The 21,746-nt window shown below is 56.9% G+C and overlaps 2 protein-coding genes across 2 annotated transcripts in view; one reads left to right on the forward strand and one right to left on the reverse strand.

The window, feature by feature from the left end:
- The window catches only part of PRKAR1B (protein kinase cAMP-dependent type I regulatory subunit beta), a 99,100-nt gene extending 77,887 nt beyond the window's left edge, over positions 1–21,213 (reverse strand). Inside the window, exons 1-3 of the mRNA XM_040455670.1 lie at positions 21,013–21,213; positions 5,350–5,508; positions 2,552–2,643 (exon numbers count right to left, since the gene is read on the reverse strand). Coding sequence (XP_040311604.1) covers positions 2,552–2,643; positions 5,350–5,508; positions 21,013–21,192 — 431 coding nt within the window. The 5' untranslated portion in view covers positions 21,193–21,213. The remainder of the gene's footprint in view (positions 1–2,551; positions 2,644–5,349; positions 5,509–21,012) is intronic.
- A 185-nt stretch (positions 21,214–21,398) lies between these two features.
- DNAAF5 (dynein axonemal assembly factor 5) overlaps positions 21,399–21,746 on the forward strand; it is a 61,382-nt gene continuing 61,034 nt past the window's right edge. The window contains exon 1 of the mRNA XM_040455628.1: positions 21,399–21,422. Coding sequence (XP_040311562.1) covers positions 21,399–21,422 — 24 coding nt within the window. The remainder of the gene's footprint in view (positions 21,423–21,746) is intronic.

Below are 21,746 nucleotides of genomic sequence, written 5' to 3' on the forward strand. Positions count from 1 at the left end.
GGCCCGCGCTGCTCTGGCGTCCGGAAACACACGAGCAAGGAGAAGCTCCTGGGGGTGGCCGTCACCGCCACCGCGGCCGCGGCCGTTCCCACAGGGGCTTAATGCGGACCAGACCCGGACACCGAGGCCCAGAGAACAAAACCAACCTTCCATGTGAGCTGGGTTTTGGGGGACAGCCCAAATCACGGCGCCCCAGAACTCCCGCCCCACACTCGGGGACGGGCCCGACCCGGTGACGACGGGGCCAACGGCTGCAGCATACAGGTCAGGGGCACACGCCGGCCGGGCTCCGGCATCGAGGTCCGCCCCGCACCGCCCGGCAGCTCCGTGCCCACAGCGTCTCCTCTACCCAGAGCGGCGCCTCCTCCCCCGAGCTGGCCGCAAAGTGCCAGGACCCCGATGGACCCAGGCACGGTCCATCCCTTCCCTAAGTGCTGAAACCGGGTAAAGAATGGACGGTGGGGGCGCCTGGGTGGCTCAGTGGGTTAAGCGTCCGACTTCTGCTCAGGTCACGATCTCGCGGTCCGTGAGCTCGAGCCCCGCGTCCGGCTCTGTGCTGATATCTCAGAGCCTGGAGCCTGCTTCCGATTCTGTGTCTCCCTCTCTCTCTGACCCTGCCCCGTTCATGCTCTGACTCTCTCTGTCTCAAAAATAAATAAACGTTAAAAAATTTAAAAAAAAAAAAAAAAGAATGGACGGTGGTCTATGTGGCCGCTGTGGGGAGCGTCTGACCTTCTGCCTGAGGGTGCGGAGTCTGTCCACAGAGACGAGCCAGGGTCCTGGGGCCATCTCCAGACGGCTCACCTTTCACTCTGGACCCCTGGCACCTTCTGAATTTCGACCCGTGTGAACGCACCATCCAGTCAGAGCCCGGGTTTAAATCTGGACTGAGTTCTTGATGTTTACATTCAAGTTAATAAAGCTACAACTCCGAGTCATCTGGTCCCACCTGGTGACCGAGGACCTACCTGCCAGGTGGCCACCTCCACGAAGGCTGAGAACAGGGGACTGTCTCCAGTTCTGGAGGCCAGGAGCCCAGAATCAGCAGCAGCAGCAGCAGCAGCAGTCACAGGGCTTCTCTTCGGAGCAATCCCCCCCATGCTCCCCTCTTGCAAGGACACAAGCCTGCATTTAGGGCCTGTGGAGGGTGAATCCCGGACCACCTCTCCGTGTCAAAACCCTCCTGGGGCGTGAGCCCAGCTGGGGGGCCCACGTGGAGAACTGGCCTCCCGCCCTGCCCGTCACGCCCCCACGTGCTTCTGACGGGTGGACATCTCAAATGCCCCCGAGACACTCCCGGGACACGGCGCCAGCCAGGCCTCACCTCGGAGACTCCGGGAGCGCCCAAGGCGTGGGCAGGCCTTCCTGCGGCCTTCCTGGGTGACCAGCCTGTGCCGTGTTGCCAAAAGCCCTGGAAAACGCACCGGCACCTACGGAGACCCTACGCCCCATCTCTCTGGCCCAGCTCCTCTGTGGGGGGCCCATCCTGTGTAAACACCTCTCCTTCCTGTCCGCCGGGGCACGATGGCCTCCAAGAACCGCAAGCCTCCCAATGACCCTCTCTCTCCCCGCACGGTGCGGCGCTCAGCAGATGTTAACCATCCCAGATGCTCACGCGGAAGGACCCACGAGCGTCACAGAATGAGGCTGCGAGAGGACGTTCTCTTCTTATTTTGTGGGTGTGTGTGTTGTTTAGATTCTGTATAGGACTGTCATCAGAACACTAGGTTATCGAACCAAGAAACATAATGCACCAAAAATGGAAAAAAAAAAGAGAATTAAAACACTGCACAGCCTTTCATCTACCCCGAGGAGCTTAGCTCGAAGGAAGAAACAGACACAGAGGAGAAGGAAGTTATAGCAACTCCACAGAAATCCATACAGTGAGCCCTGAAAAAGGCTTTACTGACAAAGAGGGATGTCCGTGACCTCGTAAGCATGACAAACTCGTGGAATGTGATCCCATTTTGTGACAACACGGAATTAGAGTGCACACTTCAAGTAAACCCTCAAGGATCACCCCAAAACGCTCCCAGTCCGATTTTCCCAACTATGTGTAGGACCTTAATTCCCAAGCATGGCACCCAGTCCGTCACAGCTGCCGGGTGCCCGTCCCTGGACAGACCCCACCCACGGCCATTCCTGCGGCCCTTCTAGACCACGTGACTGATATCAGCACCTGGTCAGTCACGTTCCTGGACCCCCGAGCCCTGCCTGCCAGTCCCATCTCCCCACCAGGCAGTGAGCTCAGCCCAACAAGGCAGATCCTTGTAGAAGTTGCTGGAAGACTAGGCCCCCAGTGGTCAGAGCGAGGAGACCCACAGTGTCTCTTGACGACAAAGTCACATGGAACCCGCAGATCCTAACCTGGTATGCAGGAGGACAGCAGGTGCACAGAGCACATTATTTCTGGAAGCCGCCCATGTTCTGTGAGCACATGCTTCCAAAAGTGTGCTCTGTGACCGGGTCCCTGGGGTTCAGGGCTGGTGGTGACCAGCAAGGCCTCCCTGGAGGGGTGTCAATCCCAGCCCCGCCCCTCCCAGGTTCCTACCTTCTCTCATTGTCGTCCAGGTGAGCAAACAGCACGTTCTTGGAGATAGCCTTGGCCAGCGCGGTCATGGTCTTGTAGTCCTTGGGAATAACCTGCAGGGGAAGCCAGCGGAAGTCAGACTTCCGGGCACCCCTGAGGGTCAGGGTTCGGGGCCCGGCCCCTCCCAGCACCTGAGGGACCCTGAGAAACCATGACGTGGCTGGACACAGAACCGTCTGGCCTTCAGCGTGTTACTGCTGAAGGACCGCAAAGACAGACAGCCCGGAGTGTGATCCCGGAATGGGATGTGTATGTCACCATCGCTATAAGCAGCTGGAACCAACATGACGAAAGAAAGGGAGGACGAGAAAACACGGTGATCTGAGAGGTGGCCTAAGAACCTGGAGGACTTGGGGCCTTGGTGGACTGGCCCTGGCGGGCCTTAGGGACCCCTAGAGGATGCTACAAGAACTCCAGTCCCTTGGATTATCAGTTCTTCTGTTTTATTTCAGTGGCTTTGTTTTTAAGGCAATAAAACACTTGCGTAAATATTTGAAGACTGAAAAAAAAAACACAACTTGAGCCAAGTTTGGAGCCACACCCAAGGCTGACCTTCACCCTCCGAGGCGGTGATGGGCGGGCCTTGTAAGGGGGGCTGTGCCGATAACTGAGCCCGATGATGGGCGGGCCTTATAAGGGGTGGGGGCTCAGGACCCTGCTGATAACTGGGTGTGGTGATGGGGGGGGGGTGCCTAGTAAGGGGGGGGGCTCAGGACCCTCGGCATGGCTATGGGGGCCTAGTAAGGGGGGCTCAGCCCCTGCCAGTAACTGGGCGCGGGGAAGCGTCCACCAGAGCAGACCTGCCTGGTCACAGCTCCCAGTAAGCACATGCCCAAGAGCTCCATCACCGACTGAACAGCACAAAGTGCCTGCATCTCACATTACAAGCATCTCAAACGCCAAGATTTCTCCCTCAAAATAAAAGACACCGGTGGGAGGGCTATTTGGGCCGTAACGTGACCCCCCTTGGAGCTCAGCTGCCAGAAAGCTCTGCCAGGCTGTGGGGGTGGCATTAGGCCCCAGCACATGTGTGCATTACATCTAATACCATGGGTCTTCACCCAGGGACTCTGAGAAACGGGACTCAAGCCCTAGAGATTTAGTCTTTAAAAATAAGCCTTTTATTTTAGAATAGTTCAGACTTGGGGCGCCTGGGTGGCTCGGCCGGTTAAGCGTCCGACTTCGGCTCAGGTCGTGATCTCGCGGTCTGTGGGTTCGAGCCCCGCGTCGGGCTCTGAGCTGATGGCTCGGAGCCTGGAGTCTGCTTCGGATTCTGTGTCTCTCTCTCTCTCTGCCCCTCCCCTGCTCATGCTCTGTCTCTTTCTCAAAAATAAATAAAACATTAAAAAAAAATTTAGAATAGTTCAGACTTATGGGAAAAGTTGCCAAAGGCAGTGCCCGTACCCTGCAGCCACTTGGCCCCACTGCTGGCACCTGACCTTACTCGGGAACACACCACAGCCACTGAACCAGCCACGGAACCAGCCACGGAACCAGCCACGGTGCGTGCTGGCAACACGTCCTCAGTTTCACCCGAGCCGCTCACCCTGTCCCTGGGCCTCACCCAGGTCACGTTCAGTGACTGCACCCTGAGCCCCCCGCTCTGGACAGTTGCTTAGGGCGCCCTTGGTTTGATGACCTGGACGGGTCTGAGGGGTGCTGGCCAGTTACTTTGCAGAATGTCCATCCACCTGGGTTTGTCTGGGATCTTCTCGAGGTGGTAGGGGGTGCTGGGGCGGGGGGGGAGGGGGAGACCACAGAAGTGAAGTGCCCTGGGGGTTTTAAACGACACTTTCGGTGGTTTCTCATCCCTGATGGTGGGCATGTAACGGGGCCAGAGTCTCAGTGCAGGGGGACGGAACGTTCTGGAGACAGACGGTGGGGATGGCCGCTCAGCAGCGTGAACGTGCTCAGTGGCCCTGGGACCCAGCTGCCCCCAAAACCCATGTGTTGAAGCCCAGGCACCAGTGCGTGGTGTCTGGAAGTGGCCCTGAGAGATCAGCGCCCTCCTGGCAAGAGACCCCGAGAGCCCACTCTCCCTTCCCCTGGATGCCCGAGGACACAGGAGGCCGAGCGGCTCCCACCAAGAACCAGCCAGCACCTGCTCCCGGACGTCCAGCCCCAGCTACGCAGGCTCACAGAGACAATAAGCTACGTTGTGTGTATTTGCCTGATTAGATTTTCTAAAAGGCCCAAAACTAAAAACACCAAGAAAAGAAAGTAAAACTGAGGCTAGAAACACACAAGATGGAAACGACAGAGCCCACGTCTAGGGGCAGACGAGGGGTGGGCAGGGGGCGCCGGGCAGGGGGCCAGGTCGGAGGGCAGGCAGGGCGCCGGGCACACCAACAGGCACAGGGGCGCCACGTGTCCTCACGCTCCAGAGCACGTCCTGACTCAGGCACACCTGCTGGTCGCCGTCCCCAAGGGAGGGACACTGAGGAACAGCAACATGGAGCAGAGAATTCCCACCAGGCGGCTCCGAGGCCAGGTGCCAGCCTCCAGGGCAGAAGGGAGTCTAGGAGGACAGGGACCACAGGATCGGGTTTCGGGCCCCTCCGCCCACACCCCGTGAGCTGCTGTCCTGTCCCTCCCTGGAACACGTGGGTCAGGAAACCCCACAGGAGAGCCCACGGGCATGACCGTGACCCTGACCATGACGTTGCCATCACACCGGCCCCTCCCCGACCAGAAGGGAGCGTGGCCGGAAGCCGGGACCCTGAGGGCCTGGGGCCGGGGGTGGGGGGAGGGGGGCCCACCTTCCTCACGTAGGACACGGCGTCCTCCTCCGTATACACCTCGGCACTCACACCCCCTCGGCGACGGCGGGTTTTCACCACCGGGTTCGGCGGGGTCGGGGAGACCTCCTCGTCGTGGGAGTCTGACTTCTGCTGCGTCAGAATCTGTCTGGTTTCCTCCTGTGGGGAAGACAGCGGGCGGGCTCACACTTGGGTCTGTCCGCCCTCCCGAGCCTGCTCCTTCAGCACCTTCCAGGGCTCCCCTCTGACGGCCTCTCCAGGCCGGGAAGAGCCCCCCGCTCCCAGGCCACCTCCAAGTCCCCCTCCCCCACCCACACGGCCCTGATGGCCGGGCCCAGGGGGCAGGGGGCACGTCCGCTCCGTTCACCCCTGCACCCCCGCATCCCACGCGGGCAGACACGCAAGAAATGGTGGGCGGATACATAAAAGAAAAGGAAATCTGTTTGGTTTCCTTCCCTCCCTTCATTATTTAAATGGTTTACAGGGGCGCCTGGGTGGCTCAGTCGGTTGAGTGTCCGACTTCGGCTCAGGTCACGATCTCACGGTGCGTGAGTTCGAGCCCCGCATCGGGCTCTGGGCTGATGGCTCAGAGCCTGGAGCCTGCTTCCGATTCTGTGTCTCCCTGTCTCTCTGCCCCTCCCCCGTTCATGCTCTGTCTCTCTCTGTCCCAAAAATAAATAAACATTAAAAAAAAATTAAAAAAAAAAAATAAATGGTTTACAAATTGTGAGTGCGTGCAGAGGGCACAGAATTCCAAAAGTGTAAAGGAACACACACTGCACACTGACAAGCAGGCCCCCACACCTGACGCTCCAGCCACCACATCCCCACATCCCAAAATCAGTCTCAAGACCGGTGGGGCAGCACAGAGTGAGGTGGGGATCCAAGGCAAGCAGGCCCTCACCTGTCTCCCCACCTACCTAGGACAAGGCCTCCGTCCCCTCATCGGGGAGGGCCACCTTCCCCAGAACACCCACACCCAGCAACCTCCCGGGTCAACCCAGCACAACAATTAATCCGACTTTACCAGGCAGCGACCCAGCAGAAACATGAAGTTAGGAAGGAAACGGAGTCCCACCCACGGTTCCTCAGGGGTTCCCGCTGCCCCACGTTCCAAAGCACCCCTCCCTGCTTCCCAGGCAGCCCGTGAACCCTGAGAGAACCCTGAAACTATCCTAATTCATACTACAGTGTAAATGACTTCTGGAGGCGTTCTTCCCCCAGAGGGCTTGTACTTTCTAAAGACGACGTTTTAAAAGACCCCAGACGGGACTCTGAAGTTCAAATGGGAGGTGTGGTATTCCGACTGGGAACCCACAGGAAAAAGAAAGTCAAGAAGCTGTCGTCCACCCAAAACCAACACAGTTCTGCCATTATTCCTCACAGGAAGGCCGCCTGTCGCATGCCAGGTGCTGTTGTCAGGGTTTTGCTTTTCCCTCAAACAAGTTTATTTCTTCCACTAAAAACAAGCAAAGAATACAGAGCCAAGCGAAAGTTCGACACGGCGCACGTCAGCTTTGTGGGACGTTACGAGGCACTTGTGCCCCGGGTGGGGGACGCTGGTGGCGTGGACCACAGGACACGCCCGCCTGCGGCCACCGCCTGGGCCCAAGACCAGTGTTCGCGGGCCCACGGCTGCTCCCTTACTTCCCCTCCGGTGAGGCCCACAAACCAGGCTCCTTGCGGGGAATTTCAAGGCCTTTAAAGGCACCATAGCTCTCCACACACGAGCTGCCCCCTGTGCCCCAAGACCTGCTGCACCCTGAGCTCAGAGCAGAAGCAGAGGCCCCGGCTCCCCCCAGGTGCAATCCTGCCCCTTGCAGGGAGGAAGGAACGAGACAGAGAGAAGACGAACAGGCGGCCAGAGCACCAGCAGTCAGGAGAGCCTGGAAGGTACGTGTGCCCAGTGGGCAGGACACTGAGCTGGGAAGGCTCCTTCCCGAGTGCACTGCGCGATCCTGAGTGAATCCCTTCACCTCTCTGTGCCTCCATCAAGGACTGTTGAAAGCGACTTCACGCAGCTATTTAAAAGTATCTTTAGAGGCGCCTGGGTGGCTCCGTCGGTTAAGCGGCCGACTTCGGCTCAGGTCATGATCCCGCGGTCCGTGAGTTCGAGCCCCGCGTCGGGCTCTGTGCTGACTGCTCAGAGCCTGGAGCCTGCTTCCGATTCTGTGTCTCCCTGTCTCTGCCCCTCCCCCGTTCACGCTCTGTCTTTCTCTGTCTCAAAAATAAACGTTAAAAACAAAAATAAAAATAAAATAAAAAATAAATAAAAAAATAAAGTATCTTTATAGAACCTCCAAAAGAAAGGGTTAGCAGATGGGTGGTACGCATCCTCCCTCCCCCCGCCCCTAAATGATGGTAACATTAAAGCCTGAGTGGAGGTGAGTCCGCATGGTGAGGACCACGGGGCATGCCTCCACAGGTCTCTGGAAAACAGGACAGCAAGCTGCCTGGCACTCAGACAGAGCAAGCCACACGGAGGGTGTGCAGGGAACAGGCCCCCGGATCCAGGGAGGGGGCCTCCAGGCAGACAGGGGGGCCTACCGGGTTCGTGGGGAGCCACACCCTGGGGAGCAAGGGCCACCGGGTCCGTAGGAAGCCACACCCTGGGGCGCGGCACCCCACCCCCCCAACTCAGCAAGATGTGCAGAGGTGAGCTCCTCCCTTCCTACCACCGCCCCTTTTCACGTCCCCTTTTCACCGCCCCTTTGCAGTGTGGAAACCCTCAAGTCCGTAGGGTAGCAGAGGGAGTGACAGACGATCACCAAAATCCCATCACACATCTTCAACAATCATCAAAACAGGACACACCTACTTCAGCTCACCTCCACGCACTCCACACGCACGCACGCACACAAGTAACACGTGCACGTGTCCATGCGTGCAACACACACATATACATGCATGCACACGTAACACCCGATGATGTGTGCACATGATACACACGATATATACACAATACATAGAACGCGCATATGACAGACATACAACATGCACACGTATAATACACACAGGCACACGTAACAAACGTATACATTACATTCACGTACGTAGCACACACATAGTGCGCGTGCGCCTACGACAACATGTATACAAGGTACACACACCTATGATAACACACGCATACAATGTACACGCACACAACACGCACAGACACGCATACATGACATATACACACGTACACAGCTCTGCACGTGTAACACATACGTGTATACAAGACACACACAAGACTCCTCTGACACACGGGAGATGGAAGCAAATCCTGGATGTTATGAATTTCATTGAAAAGTTTTCTTTTTTGGGGGGCGCCTGGGTGGCTCCGTCGGTTAAGCGGCCGACTTCGGCTCAGGTCATGATCTCGCGGTCCATGAGTTCGAGCCCTGCGTCGGGCTCCGTGCCGACAGCTCGGAGCCTGGAGCCCGCTTCGGATTCTGTGTCTCCCTCTCTCCCTGACCTTCCCCCATTCATGCTCTGTCTCTCTCCCTGTCTCAAAAATAAATAAATATTAAAAATTAAAAAAAAAAAAAGATTAAAAAAAAATTTTTTTTTTACATTTATTCATTTTTGAGAAACAGAGTGAGACAGAGCGTGAGGTGGGAGGGGCAGAGAGAAAGGAAGACAGAATCCGAAGCAGGCTCCAGGCTCCGAGCTGTCGACACGGAGCCCGATGCAGGGCTCGAACTCACGGACTGCGAGATCATGACCTGGGCCGAAGTCGGACGCTCAACCGACGGAGCCACCCAGGCGCCCCATGAATTTCATCTGAGACCTTTTAGTATGTACCTCCTAAAAGAAGACCTTTAAAAAACATCGAGCCCCATGTCCTCAAGCTACATGAGCCGTTGTGACCACAAAGCACCACTCGGCTACCCCAGCCTCTGGCCACAGAGCTCAGGGGCTGACGTGGGGCCGGGGCCAGTGATGCGCCCTTCAGGGCCCAGGCTCCGGGTGCATCTCGGCAGCCCTGCGGCCCCCTTGAGAGGCTCGGGTGCGGCGAGGGGGGTCCAAGTGGGAAGGGCGGGGTTGCACGCAAGAGACCGGCCAGAGGCCACCTTCTCAAGGGAAGCACTGTCGGGGCCCCCCCTTCCATGGGGCCGTGGGCATCGCTGTCCTGGCACCAGCCACTTTCCATGGATCCGGAGGCTTCCAAATGCAAGGCCACTCGGGGAGGCACTGGGCGGAAACGGGGCCGTTATTTCTGGACGGCACCCCTTGCCCTCCTCCTCGGGATTCCAGGAAAGCCTCTGGTTTTCCAGAGCCCCCTTCCTGTCTCCTGCTCTCACGCAGATGAACTGTCTGGGTTGCAGGATGGTCAAGGGCAGGAGGTCAGAGGAATCTTCACAACAGTGTGGGAACGGCGATTCCAGAAAGCTCTGCGGCCAGAACCTTCCCCAGAAATGCCTAACGCCGCCCCAGGGACCGTCCTTGCTCTGCCCCGGGGCCACGTTCTCCCCAGACCGCATATGACGTTCACTGTCTTCTGACCATGATTTTCCGGCACGAGGGGCAAAACGCGGCCTTGCGGCCTCAGAAGAGGACATTCTCTTCTGAATGTCGGGAGGCGGGATGTCGGGAGACTTTCTGGAACTGAGTAGACGCTGCTGAGAAGCCCACATGCTTGGGACCCGGCACACATGGAGTCGTCCCCTCCACCCCATGCTCCCCCTCTCTGGCTGAGGACACAGCCTGCCGGTCCCTTTGAGAGGCCTTCTGGGGCAGCGGACCACGCCAGCCTGATTGCCCATGCTGTTCCTGAACACCCCGCAGGAGGACGGGCCGCTTCCCCAGTGGTGGCCAAGTTGGCGTTTCTGGACCTCCCCCCAGGGGGACTGTCCCTTGCCTCCCTGTCCCCTCCGACCGAGGGAGAGCCGTGGTACTTGGGGACCTGCGGCGTCCAGGACAGGGGTCCATGGTGCCACCCCTGGACCAACCACAAGCCCCCTCCCAGGGCTGCAGCATCTCAGAGCACGAGGCAGGCCCCGAGGCCAGCCATCCCCACCTACAAGGCAAGGAAACCGAGGCCCGGAGAGTGCAAGGGGCATGTCCAGGGGCGCTCAACCTTCATTGGCAAAGAGAGGAGAGAAAGGTGCAGTTTCAACCATTTATTGAGCACTTTCTAAATACCAGCCCTCATACAGAGAAAAAGGCACGGTTTGTCACGGAAGGTTTCGATCTAATAGGAAAGACGGGTCCAAGTCTGACAGAGAAACAGGCTGAGCCATGAAGGACTAGATACAAGGGCTGTGCAGGCAAGGGGGGCTCCTAGGCCACCCCTGGGAAGGAGGAGGCCGGGAGGGCTTCCTGGAGGAGGGGCCTTCTGAGCCTGCCCGGATGAGACAGGCCGAACCCAGGAGACACCGTGGGCCGTTGGGAGCTCAGCCCCCCACCTCCCCAGGTGCCCTCTCCGGACCTGTGGCAGATTCCCGTTTACATGGTCCCTTCTTTGTGCAGCCACCTTCCCAGATGTCCATTTTATTCATCCCCAGAGTCACCTCCTTTACCGTCTGCCGTCACCTCCTCCATTTCCCTTTCATTAACTTCTGCTTTATCCTTGTTATTTCCACCGTGTGGCTCTGTCACTCACCCTCTTTCCAACCTCCCAGGCCGCACACCGTAGAGGCTTCCATAGGCTCCCTCGAAAATTCAGAGGGCAGCTCTATTTGGAAACAGGACCTTTGTAGACACAGGTGAACACGAGGTCTTGGTGTCCTCGTAACAGGAGGAGGATTTGGACACACGGCTCAGGGCAGATCTCACCGTGAAGACAGAGGCAGAGGCCGGGTGATGTGTCTGCACGTCAGGGGCTGAGAGCAACGTGAGGCTGGGACGGACCCGTGTCGGGACCACCAGGAGGAAGTGCCCGCTGCAGCTCTGAGCTTGGGCTCCCGGCCTCCCAGCCGTGGGGCAGAAAATTCCTGCTGCTCGCGGCCCCCCAGTCTGTGAGGATTTGCTCTGGTGCTATAGGAGTTGGAGACACATGGTTCAGTAATTCCTAATCTTAGTGTCCAGTGAAGCAATAATTTCCCCTCTAAAGACCAACTGGGGGGCGCCTGGGGGGCTCAGTCGGTTAAGCGTCCGACTTCAGCTCAGGTCACGATCTCACCGTCCGTGAGTTCGAGCCCCGCGTCGGGCTCTGGGCTGATGGCTCAGAGCCTGGAGCCTGCTTCCGATTCTGTGTCTCCCTCTCTCTCTGCCCCTCCCCCGTTCATGCTCTGTCTCTCTGTCTCAAAAATAAATAAAAACATTAAAAAAAAAATTTAGGGGTGCCTGGGTGGCTCAGTCGGTTGGGCATCCGACTTCGGCTCAGGTCATGATCTTGCAGTTTGTGGGGTCAAACCCCGCGTCAGGCTCTGTGCTGACAGCTCAGAGCCTGGAGCCTGCTTCAGATTCTGTATCTCCCTCTCTCTCTGCCCCCTCCCTCCCTCACACGTGCGCTCTCTCTCTCTCTCAAAAATAAATATTAAAAAAAAAAGCAGGAGTCAAAATTACATGCAGTTAAGGGAATGAAAACACAAGCCACAGACTAGGAGAAAATACTCAAAAACACACATCCGCTAAGGACTCGTGTCCAAAATGCTCGAGAAACCTCATAAGGTCAACAAGAAAGCAAACAACCCAGTTAAACACCAGGCAGGAGATCTGAGCAGAAGCCGGGGGAGAACGCGTGTGGGAGGGCAGGCGCGCACGGGAACGTGCTCCACGTCGTGTGCCGTCAGGGAAACGGGGAGCAAGACAGCAAGGAGAGGCCACCACCGCCTGTCAGAAGGGCCACGGCCCACAGCACGTCACCGCCGGGTGCTGGCGGGACGGGGAGCAGCGGGGACGCAGAATGCCGCGGCCGCTCCAAGAGGGACCCTGGTGTCTTACAAAACCGAGCACGGTCTCGCCGTGCGGTCCTGCAGTCACGTTCCAAGATGTGAGAACGTGTGTGCTCGCAGACCTGCACGCGGAGGTTTGCAGCGGCTTTATCCGTGATTACCGAACCCGGGCAGCAACCGGACGCCCTTCAGTGGCTGGTGGACAACCGGGCTCCATCCGGGCGGTGGGGTTTTACTCTGCCCCGGAAAGAAGGGAGCCGCGAAGCCAAGAACGACGCGGAGGCACCTTCGATCCAGGTTACTGCGTGAAGGAAGCCAGTGTGGAGAGGCCGCACCCTGGGTGATCCCAGCCGAGTGGCCTTCTGGGAAAGGCAGGGCCAGGGAGCCGGTAAAAGATCAAGGGTTCAGAGGGAAAGCGGGAGGCACGAATAGGTAGAGCTCGGAGTTTCTAGGGCAGCAGCACTAATCAAAATGATACTTGAACGACAGATAGGTGACATCAGGTATCTGTCAGAAGCCACAGGACTGTGGGGCACAAGGAGTGACCCTGACATAAATTCCAGGCTTCAGTCGAGGGCGACGGCTCTCACCAGCTGTAACACACTCCACTGACACAGCGGGACTAGTGGGGAGCCGCACGGAGCGGGGCGCGTGGGAACCCTGCAGCCCTAAAACTGCTCCCACAAGATAACACCTGTCCATTAAACAGGAGTACCACTTAAATAACAATAAAAAACGAAACAGGAGTAAAGCTAACCAAACACGTGAAGGAGCTGCGTATTAAAAATATAAAGGGGCATCTGGTGGCTCAGTCAGTGGAGCGTCCAACTCTCGATTTCAGCTCAGACCATGATCCCAGGGCCATGAGATCGAGCCCCACGTCAGGCTCTGCACTGTGTGGAGCTTGCTTGGGATTCTCTCTTTGCCCCTCTCCCCACTTGCACATACCCACTCTCTCTCTAAAATAAAAATAAATAAGTAAAAATTAAATAAATACAAGTTTTTCTTTCACTGACATTAGAAATCAAAGACCTAGGTAAACGGAGAGCTATTCTGGAAAGTTAGCTGCAGGGTAACTAGAAGATTCTAGATTGTGGTCTATTCTCCTTAAAAATAAATAAATAAAAGTTAAATAAATACAAGTTTTTCTTTCATTGACGTTAGAAATCAAAGACCTAGGTAAACGGAGAGCTATTCTGGAAAGTTAGCTGCAGGGTAACTAGAAGATTCTACATTGTGGTCTATTCTCCTTAAAAGTCAATAAATAAAACTTAAATAAATACAAGTTTTTCTTTCATTGACATTAGAAATCAAAGACCTAGGTAAACGAAGAGCTATCCTGGAAAGTTAGCTGCAGGATAACTAGAAGATTCTAGATTGTTGTCTATTCTCCTTAAACTGATTTATGTCTCAACGTGAACCCACTCAAAATCCCAGGAGGATTTTTTGGTCCATGTCCCCAAGATCACGCTAAAACACGCCTAAAAAGACAGAGGAACCGCGGTGGACAAAACAATTTTGAAAAAGAACAATGCAGGGGCGCCTGGTGGCTCAGTCGGTTGAGAATCCGACACTTGAGTTTGGCTCAGGTCATGTCACGGTCGTGACACCGAGCCCACGTCAGGCTCTGTGCTGAGCAATGAGCACGGAGCCTGCTTGGGATTCGCTCCCTCCACCTCCCTCTGCCCCTTCCCCAAATCGTTCTCTCTCTCTCTCTCTCAAAATAAATAAATGAACGTTTAAAAAAAAAAGAAGAAAAAGAGAAAAAGAACAATGCAGGGAGGCTCATACTATCCGACTTCAATCTTCACATAACGGCAGAATGATCCAGGGGCGCCAGGGGGGCTCAGTCGGTTGAGTGTCCGACTTCAGCTCAGGTCATGAGTTCAGGGTTTAGGAGTTCGAGCCCCACGTTGGGCCCCGTGCTGACACCTCGGAGCCTGAGCCTGCCTCAGATTCTGTCTCTCTCTCTCTCTCTCTCTGCCCCTTCCCTCTCTCTCTCTCTTTCAAAAACGAATAAAACATTAAAAAAAAAAAAAAAAAAAAAAAAGAATGATCCAGAGACATGCCCCCAGCACGTACCGCCAGCTGATGAGGTCAAAGGTCTGCCCAAATTCAGTGCAGAGTTCTTCACACAAACCTAAACACAAAAGCACAATCCACTAAAACAAATACCTTGAAAAACCGGACTTCAGAAGCCAGAACTTCCACTCTGTGAAACACACTAGTGAGAAAACCAGGCAGACAGGCTGAGGACAGACTGGAAGGAGGTGTCTGCAAACCAGAACCTGACGCAGGACTTGCATCCATGCACATAAGGGCACGACTTGAACACACGGAGTTTCCAAGCCCAACAGTAAGAGAGGGACCTGGTAAGGAAACGGACAAAGAAAAAAAAAAAAAAAAAGAAAAAAAAGAAAATGGACAAGAGCCATGAACAGGCACTTCAGCGGGGAGACAGGCCAAGGGCAAGTAAGGGCATAGGAAAAGCACTGGTCATTAGGAAATGCAACAGTGGCCTGAAGGGCCACCCCATGCCCATTAGAATGGCTAAACTTTGAAACCTGATAACATCAAGTGCTGGCCACGTGAGGGCCAGGAGCCACCGCTGGTGGGAATGCAACCCGCCAAAGGATGAACACACTGTGCTCCGTCTACACAGCGGAGTGCAGTTCAGCAAAATAACTCAAACTCAGGACACTCACAAAACCTCGAGGAATCTCAGAGGCGCTTCGTTAAGTTAAAGAACCCAAACTCGAAAGGCCACATGCCACGCAGGACTCCGCTGAGGGAACGTTCTTGAAAATGCAGAGCTTCGGACACTCCAGTGGTGCCAGGGATTACAGGTGGGGGGTGGTCTGACCAGCACGGGCAGAAAGAAATGGGCGGGGGGTGGGGGATGCAGACGAGAGAACAGTGGCATCTCAGGTCTGGGCCTCGGTTACTGTGGCAGGAACACTACGGTCAGAGCTCATGTGGTTGCACAGCACACAGCACGAGCTTCGGGGCATTTAAATTCAAGGAGAATTTTAAAGGGCGAGCAGAGCGGGCTTACCCGTGCTGCCATGGAGCGTCCCCTCGAGTGACCCGTCAGCGGGGACAGAGCAGACTCAGGGCAGCGTGCCCACGTGCAGCTCAGCCCAGAAATCGCACCCACGTTGCCCAAAATGCATAACATCCTCCCGAGAAATCTCAGGCAACGGAACCAACAGAGGTGGGCTCTGGGCGGCAGGGGCGGTGGGGGTGAGAGACTTTTAGCTTTCACACCTTTGACTCTGTGCCATACGCACACATCACTTTTCTGGGCTGCCTCACTGGCACGTGCATCCAGTAGGGCGTCCTGCTCTGAGAAGCTGTCTTGTCCCCCACCCGACGCCGGGCCTTAACTGACGGTACGGGTGCTGTCGCGGCCGCTCTCGTCCCCGGGCACGGCAGCAGTCGCCTCGGAGCCCAGAAGGCCTGGCGGCTCTAAGTGCCAGGGGGCAAGCAGGTGGTGATTCCATGCGACCCTGCCCCTCTGGGTCCCCCGGGTGTGCAACGAAGCAGTCCGTCCGTCTGGGCCTCTGGGCACCACCAGAATGGCACCGATCACCAGGAAGCACGTGCTGAGCTTCCAAACTGAGCGACCAGAGACCCATCCCCTAGCCCAGCGCCCACCCACCGCCCTCAGGAGCGGTTGTCTGGGTGGGACGCCGTTTACTGCCACGGATGTCTCCCAGGAGAGCTGCCCCTTCTGAGCTGTGTCCACTCCTTCCAAAAGCAAAACGCGTGACTTGTTAGTTTTTACTAAAGACATAGCAGTGAGCCTGGCCGCTCGGACTGTGTCACCACCGCTGAACCGATAATCCGGCGCGGGGGGTGGGGGGGGCAGGCACGGCAGTGAGGTATCGATGTCCACAGATGAGCACAAGACAACGGTCAAAGAAGCCAATGTTGGTGAGGATCTGGGAACTCGGCACGAGCCACGCGTGTTAGGGAAACCACAAACTCATCTAATTCTGTGGAGTAAACCAGAAACGTGGCTCTAGAGCTGTAAAAACATGCAGACATGCAGACCCCAGAGCACAGGCCCTGACTGCAGCACAAAGGCACAAAGGTGTTTTCTGAAGGAAAAAAAGAAAAAAAAAAAAGAAAGAAACTGAAAACCATCAAACACGAAACAATGCAAACAAAGGCCCGACATCCACGTGATCTTATGGCCACGGATGCCATAATGGTGCTACTGAGACGAGCACGGAACATCAACGCATTTGACACCACTAAAATGGACACTTTAAAACGTTCAAGGGGGCGCCGTGGCGCCTCAGTCAGTTGAGCGTCCGACTTCAGCTCAGGTCACGATCTCAGGACTCAAGGGATCAAGCCCCGCGTCAGGCTCTGTGCTGACAGCTCGGAGCCTGGAGGCTGCTTCCGATTCTGTGTCTCCCTCTCTCTCTGTCCCTCCCCCACTCATGCTCTGTGTCCCTCTCTCTCTCTCTCTCTCTCTCTCTCAAAATTAAACATTAAAAAATGTTTAATACATTTTAAATAATAAATAAAAATAAAATGGTCAACAGAGTGAACTTGATATCACGTACATTTTACTACAATAAAAGAACCCTAACAAAAAGTCAAACCAAAAGTCCACGTACGCGACAACAACCCACGTCTGCACGTGCACGTGTCTGCCGCACAGCGGGAACAGTCCTCGTGAAAACGCAGGGTTGGTACGTACGTGAACGGTAACGGGTGTATCTTTATGGAGGGAACTCTTGCTTACAGGGTCTAAACTCCATTCTGGAAAGGACGAACGACTTCATCGCCCATGATCTTCTGAAAGACCACATCTTGGAGAAGCTTCGGGGCCTTGTCGTCAGTGCATAAGGACCGTCTGGCCCCCTCAAGTCTGGACCTTAGAAGAACCACCTGCTTAAATGGCCCGCGATGAAGTCACTCACCGAGGCCCGAGGCCCGGCCAGGGCAGCGCCCCGAGAGCTGGGCCATCCTCGCCACTCTGTGCCGGGCCTTTATCCGGGCCATGCACACACGCTTCCCGCTTGTCACACGAGAAAACTCCCCCTCCCGGGGCATCTGCCTGCTGTCCACTCACGGTGGCCTCTGCAGGGAGCAGGTGGCCCGGGACTCCACCCCTCCCCCAGCCACGGGCAAAGAGCCTTCCTGCTCCCATATTAACGAACGCTGGCTGAGCGAGTGAGACTCCCGTGGGACCTCAGGACGCCCTCAGGCAGGGGTCTCAGATCTGGCACCAGGGACGGACTCCCTAGTAGAGTCCCTAGTAGAGAAAGCATGCACGTGGTGTCAGAGACCCCGCAAAATCCCCCCAGCGCCCGAGCGCGTCAGCCGTGGTGGAGAAGTGACAACAGGCCGCAGCCGGGCCCTGAGGCACCGGCTTCTGTCCGCACCGTCTGTCACACACCTCGGAGCTCGTCTGGCGCTGCCTTTGACAAAGACGTGAAGGCTGGTCACCCGCTCTTCCCGTTACCAGTGGCTCGCGGTCGCCCGCAGCCTAAGCAAAGCAGCCCTTTGCAGCCGGACTGCAACCCCCCAGGGCACAGCTGTTGGGTTCCCAACCCCAGGACCTTAGACCGTAAGCTCATCTGCAGACAGGGTCTTTGCGGATGTGATCATTAAAATGAGGTCACGGGGTGGGCCCTCAGGCAACATGACGTGTCCCCACGGAAAGAGAGAAGGCCGTGTGAGGATGGATGCAGGTCGGGACGGGAGCACCGCAGGCTGACCCTGGGGGAGGCGTCTGGGGCAGGCCGGGCCCGCGCCCGCAGCCTCCAGGACCGAGTGTGGCCGCCTGGCCTGTGGTGCTTTGACCCGGCGGCCCCGGCAGGCTGACGTGGTGGCTACGGTGACCATGACTTGGCGAGGATACGAATCCCTCGTTGTCAAGTAGGAGGAAAGCACTCAGTCTCCTCCCCCGACTGTGACAGGCCACCCTCCTCTTCCAGAGCCCGGTCCTCACCTGTCACCTCCTAGGGCAAGTATGATCAGAGAACCTTCCCGCCCCCTGCCCTTTGCCGGCCACCCCCCGCCCCCAACGCGAGCTCACAGCCTCCTGACGACTCGCGCTGTCGCCACTCTCCCGCCCTGACCGTCTGCTCCCACTGTCCCCTTCTTGCCAGGTGGCACCGCCATTCACTCAGGTCCACACCAAAGCCTCTTGCCCCGCTCCTACGTCCGCTCCGCCGGCCAGCCCTGAGCACTGAGCCACAGCTGACAGCCGTGTTGCCTCCCCTCCGCCCCCCCCCCGCTGGATGCTCAACCATCTCCGGCCATCGCCGCGTGTCCCCTGGGGGCCAACCGTCCCCGGTGGAGAACCTCCTCTCCATCTCGCGCTGATGCCCTTCAGCCACACCTCCGAGACACGTCGCCTGGCGGGCACCACTTGGGAGCAACCCCAGCAAATGACTGCAGCCCTGACAGTGAGGGTCTGAGGCAAGGGAGGAGGCCGCAGGGATAGGCACGTCACCTGTGGGTGGGCCTGGTGGCCAACACTCACACCCACGGCCCCGCTCCACAACCGTGACCTCGAGAGTAAGCAAAGTGGATGAGGGCCACAGGACTGTTGCACGTCAACTGGGAACGACAGCCTTTCAAATGAAAACTGCCCAAGCCGGCTACGATGGGCAGACCCACAGCCAAACTCTGTCAGCGGCGGGCACGTGAGCTGTCACGACAAGGCCACAGCCACCCAACGGGGCCTCCTCCACCCAACAAAGCCGTAGCCACTCAACAATGCCATCTGGAATTTCCATAATCCCATTTCCAAAAACTGTACTCAACAAACAATGCCACACACAGGGGGAAAAGGCCACGTACAAATGTGTTGGTGTGGCATTATTTTCAACTTTGAAGAAAACCACAAACATCTCAGTTGTCCCGTCATGAGGGACAGTGTTGAGAAAACTTCAACGTAGGGTCACACACCCAGCCGAGTGAGGTCCGTGAAAAGCACAAGTACGCGATATAAAATGGCATCTATGACACGAATGCGTGGGGAGAGGGGGCAGCTGGGTGGAGGGGGGCCACGTATGACTGTTACTCCTTCTTTCTGCTTCTGAACCTTTCAAACTTTCTTTAAAAGGTATGCATTACTTGGGGCACCTGGGTGGCTCAGTCAATCGAGCGTACAACTTCGGCTCAGGTCACGATCTCACAGTCCGTGAGTTTGAGCCTCGAGTCTGGCTCTGTGCTGACGGCTCAGAGCCTGAAGCCTTGCTTCCGACTGATTCCGTGTCTCCCTCCACCGCTCGCACTGTGTCTCTCTCTCAAAAATAAACATTAAAAAAAAAAAATTGTTTTAAAAGTGGGCCTTACTCGAAAATGTTTAACAGGTTGTTTTAATTTTCTTAAGTTTGTTTATTTTCAGAGAGAGAGAGGACAAGGGTGGGACAGGAGCAGACGGGAGGAGAGAGAGTCCCAAGCAGGCTCCATGCTCTCAGCACAGAACCTGACGAGGGGCCAGAACCCACGAACAGTGAGATCATGACCTGAGATCAACAGTCAGATGACTGAGCCACCCAGGTGCCCCTAACAGACTGTTTTAAAGGAAAGAAAGGAATTCCTTTGGGTCGGGGCTAAGGGTCACAGGAGGCCCGGGGGGGGGGGGGGGGGGCTCAGAGAGGCTTAAGAGCAAACCTGAGCTTCCTCAGGTCATGAGGTCACCGTTCAGGAGTTCGAGCCCCGCATGGGGCTCTGCACGGACAGCGTGGAGCCTGCTTGGGATTCATCTCTCCTTCTCTCTCTACCGCTGCCTGGTTTGCTCACTCTCTCTCCCCCTCTCTCAAAAAATAAACATTTTAAAAAATTTAAAAAAAAAAAAAAAAAAAAAAACCAGACCTGAGTCTGACCCCAGGGTTCTATCGACCCTGTGAGACTAGGGCAGGGACAGTTAAGTTAGGTTGTGAGCAAGGGGCCCAGAGGAGGACCCTCAGGTGCCCCCCGGAGAGGGTTCAGGGTGGGAAGCCACAGGAAGGAGCCTGCCACGGAAGGGCAGGTCGCCAAGGGGCTCGGGAACCCCCTCCCGCTCCGAGCCCGTCCTCCCACCGATGGACCAGGAAGAGGTGAGGGAGACCGTTCACGGAGGAATGAGCCAGGGGGTGGCAGGGTCGCTCCTCAGAAGAGAGGCGTGGGTCGTGTGCACTTCCCCACGCTGCATGCGCCTAAGGGGCGTTTCCCTCTGCGGGCGCCCACCACCTCCCAGAGGCAGACCGCTGCAGAATCAAGCGTCACATGCACTTCAGACCTACGTCCTTTCATCCCAAATGTCAACGCACCCATAACGACACCTGGTCCCCGTCTCTGTCCCCCTGGTTGAAAACTCAGTGGGCCCCGAAGGGGCGCCTGGGGGCTCAGTCGGTTGAGCGGCCGACTTCGCCTCGGGTCATGACCTCACAGTTCCCGGGTTCGAGCCGCGCATCGGGCTCCGCGCTGACAGCTCGGAGCCTGGAGCCTGCTTCGGATCCTGTGTCTCCCTCTTTCTCTGCCCCTCTCCCACTTGGGCTCCCGCTCTCTCTCTCTCTCTCTCTCTCTCTCTCTCCCTCCCTCCCTCAAAAATAAATAAATGTGAAAAAAGAAAACTGTCAGTGGGCCCCGTAGGCCATCTTCCCAGTCAGTTCTCCCTAAGGCGCTGTGCCTAGCAGACCCCGAACCGCTGGGAGGGCAGGAGGGCAGGGAGGTGGTGGCTGGGACCTCGGAGCAGGAGAATGAATCAGGTGAGGTCAGCCTCCGGGACTGGGCCCTGGAAGAGCCGCGGGGCACTCTCCTGAGCTCAAGCTCCAGCAGGTGGGCCCAGCACCCCTGTGCGGGGAGGGGGACACCGGGCGCCACTGACCTTCTCCAGCTTCTCGAAGTGCTCCCGCAGGAACTTCATGGGCCTGTCCGGCTTGGACACACACAGGTGCACGATGCAGTCCTTCAGGACCTGCTGAACACCATGCTTCTGCACATACAGCTCGCACCCCTTCAGGCTCTCGTCCTCCTCCGCCGCCGGGCAAGAGGACGGGGACGCCATGGTGGCCCCACTTCTGGCCTCCTGGGGAAGAAAACCCAGGCCACTGTACACATGCATCTGAAAGGCACCTGGGGTGTGTCGATGTCAAATCCAACAACCCCACGACGGGCGGACGTGTCCCCCCCCCCCCCCCTGTCACAGGTCTTCCTTCTCAGGGGCTGGATGAGTCGGCAACACAAAGCCTTACCGCGAAGATCTTTGTGGGCATGGGAGAGGATCGACCAGATTTTGTAGATGAGCAAACCCCTGGTCTCCGAGAAACCTGAAGGCGGAAAGTGGGGGCCCTGGGAACCTGAGTGGCGACCATCCCTCCCCCCTTTGTAGGGACAGCTGTGTGAACCGGGGAGATGAAGGGGTGCTGCTACGGGGTCGAGAAGCCTGCTTTGCAGGAACAGAAGGAAAACAGTTGAAAGCCAGCTGAGGGGCCTTCTGGAAGGATGGAACATGGGGAACAATGGCAGGGCCGCGCAGTTCTCAGCCAGGCGCTGGGGGCTAAGTCACAATGACAGGTCAGGAACTGGGGCTGCACAGCTCCCGCCAGCCGCCCCCCCCCC

This window comes from Herpailurus yagouaroundi, unplaced genomic scaffold (genome assembly GCF_014898765.1).
Source record: "Herpailurus yagouaroundi ecotype Mexico unplaced genomic scaffold, PumYag 216, whole genome shotgun sequence".
Classification (NCBI taxonomy): domain Eukaryota; kingdom Metazoa; phylum Chordata; class Mammalia; order Carnivora; family Felidae; genus Herpailurus; species Herpailurus yagouaroundi.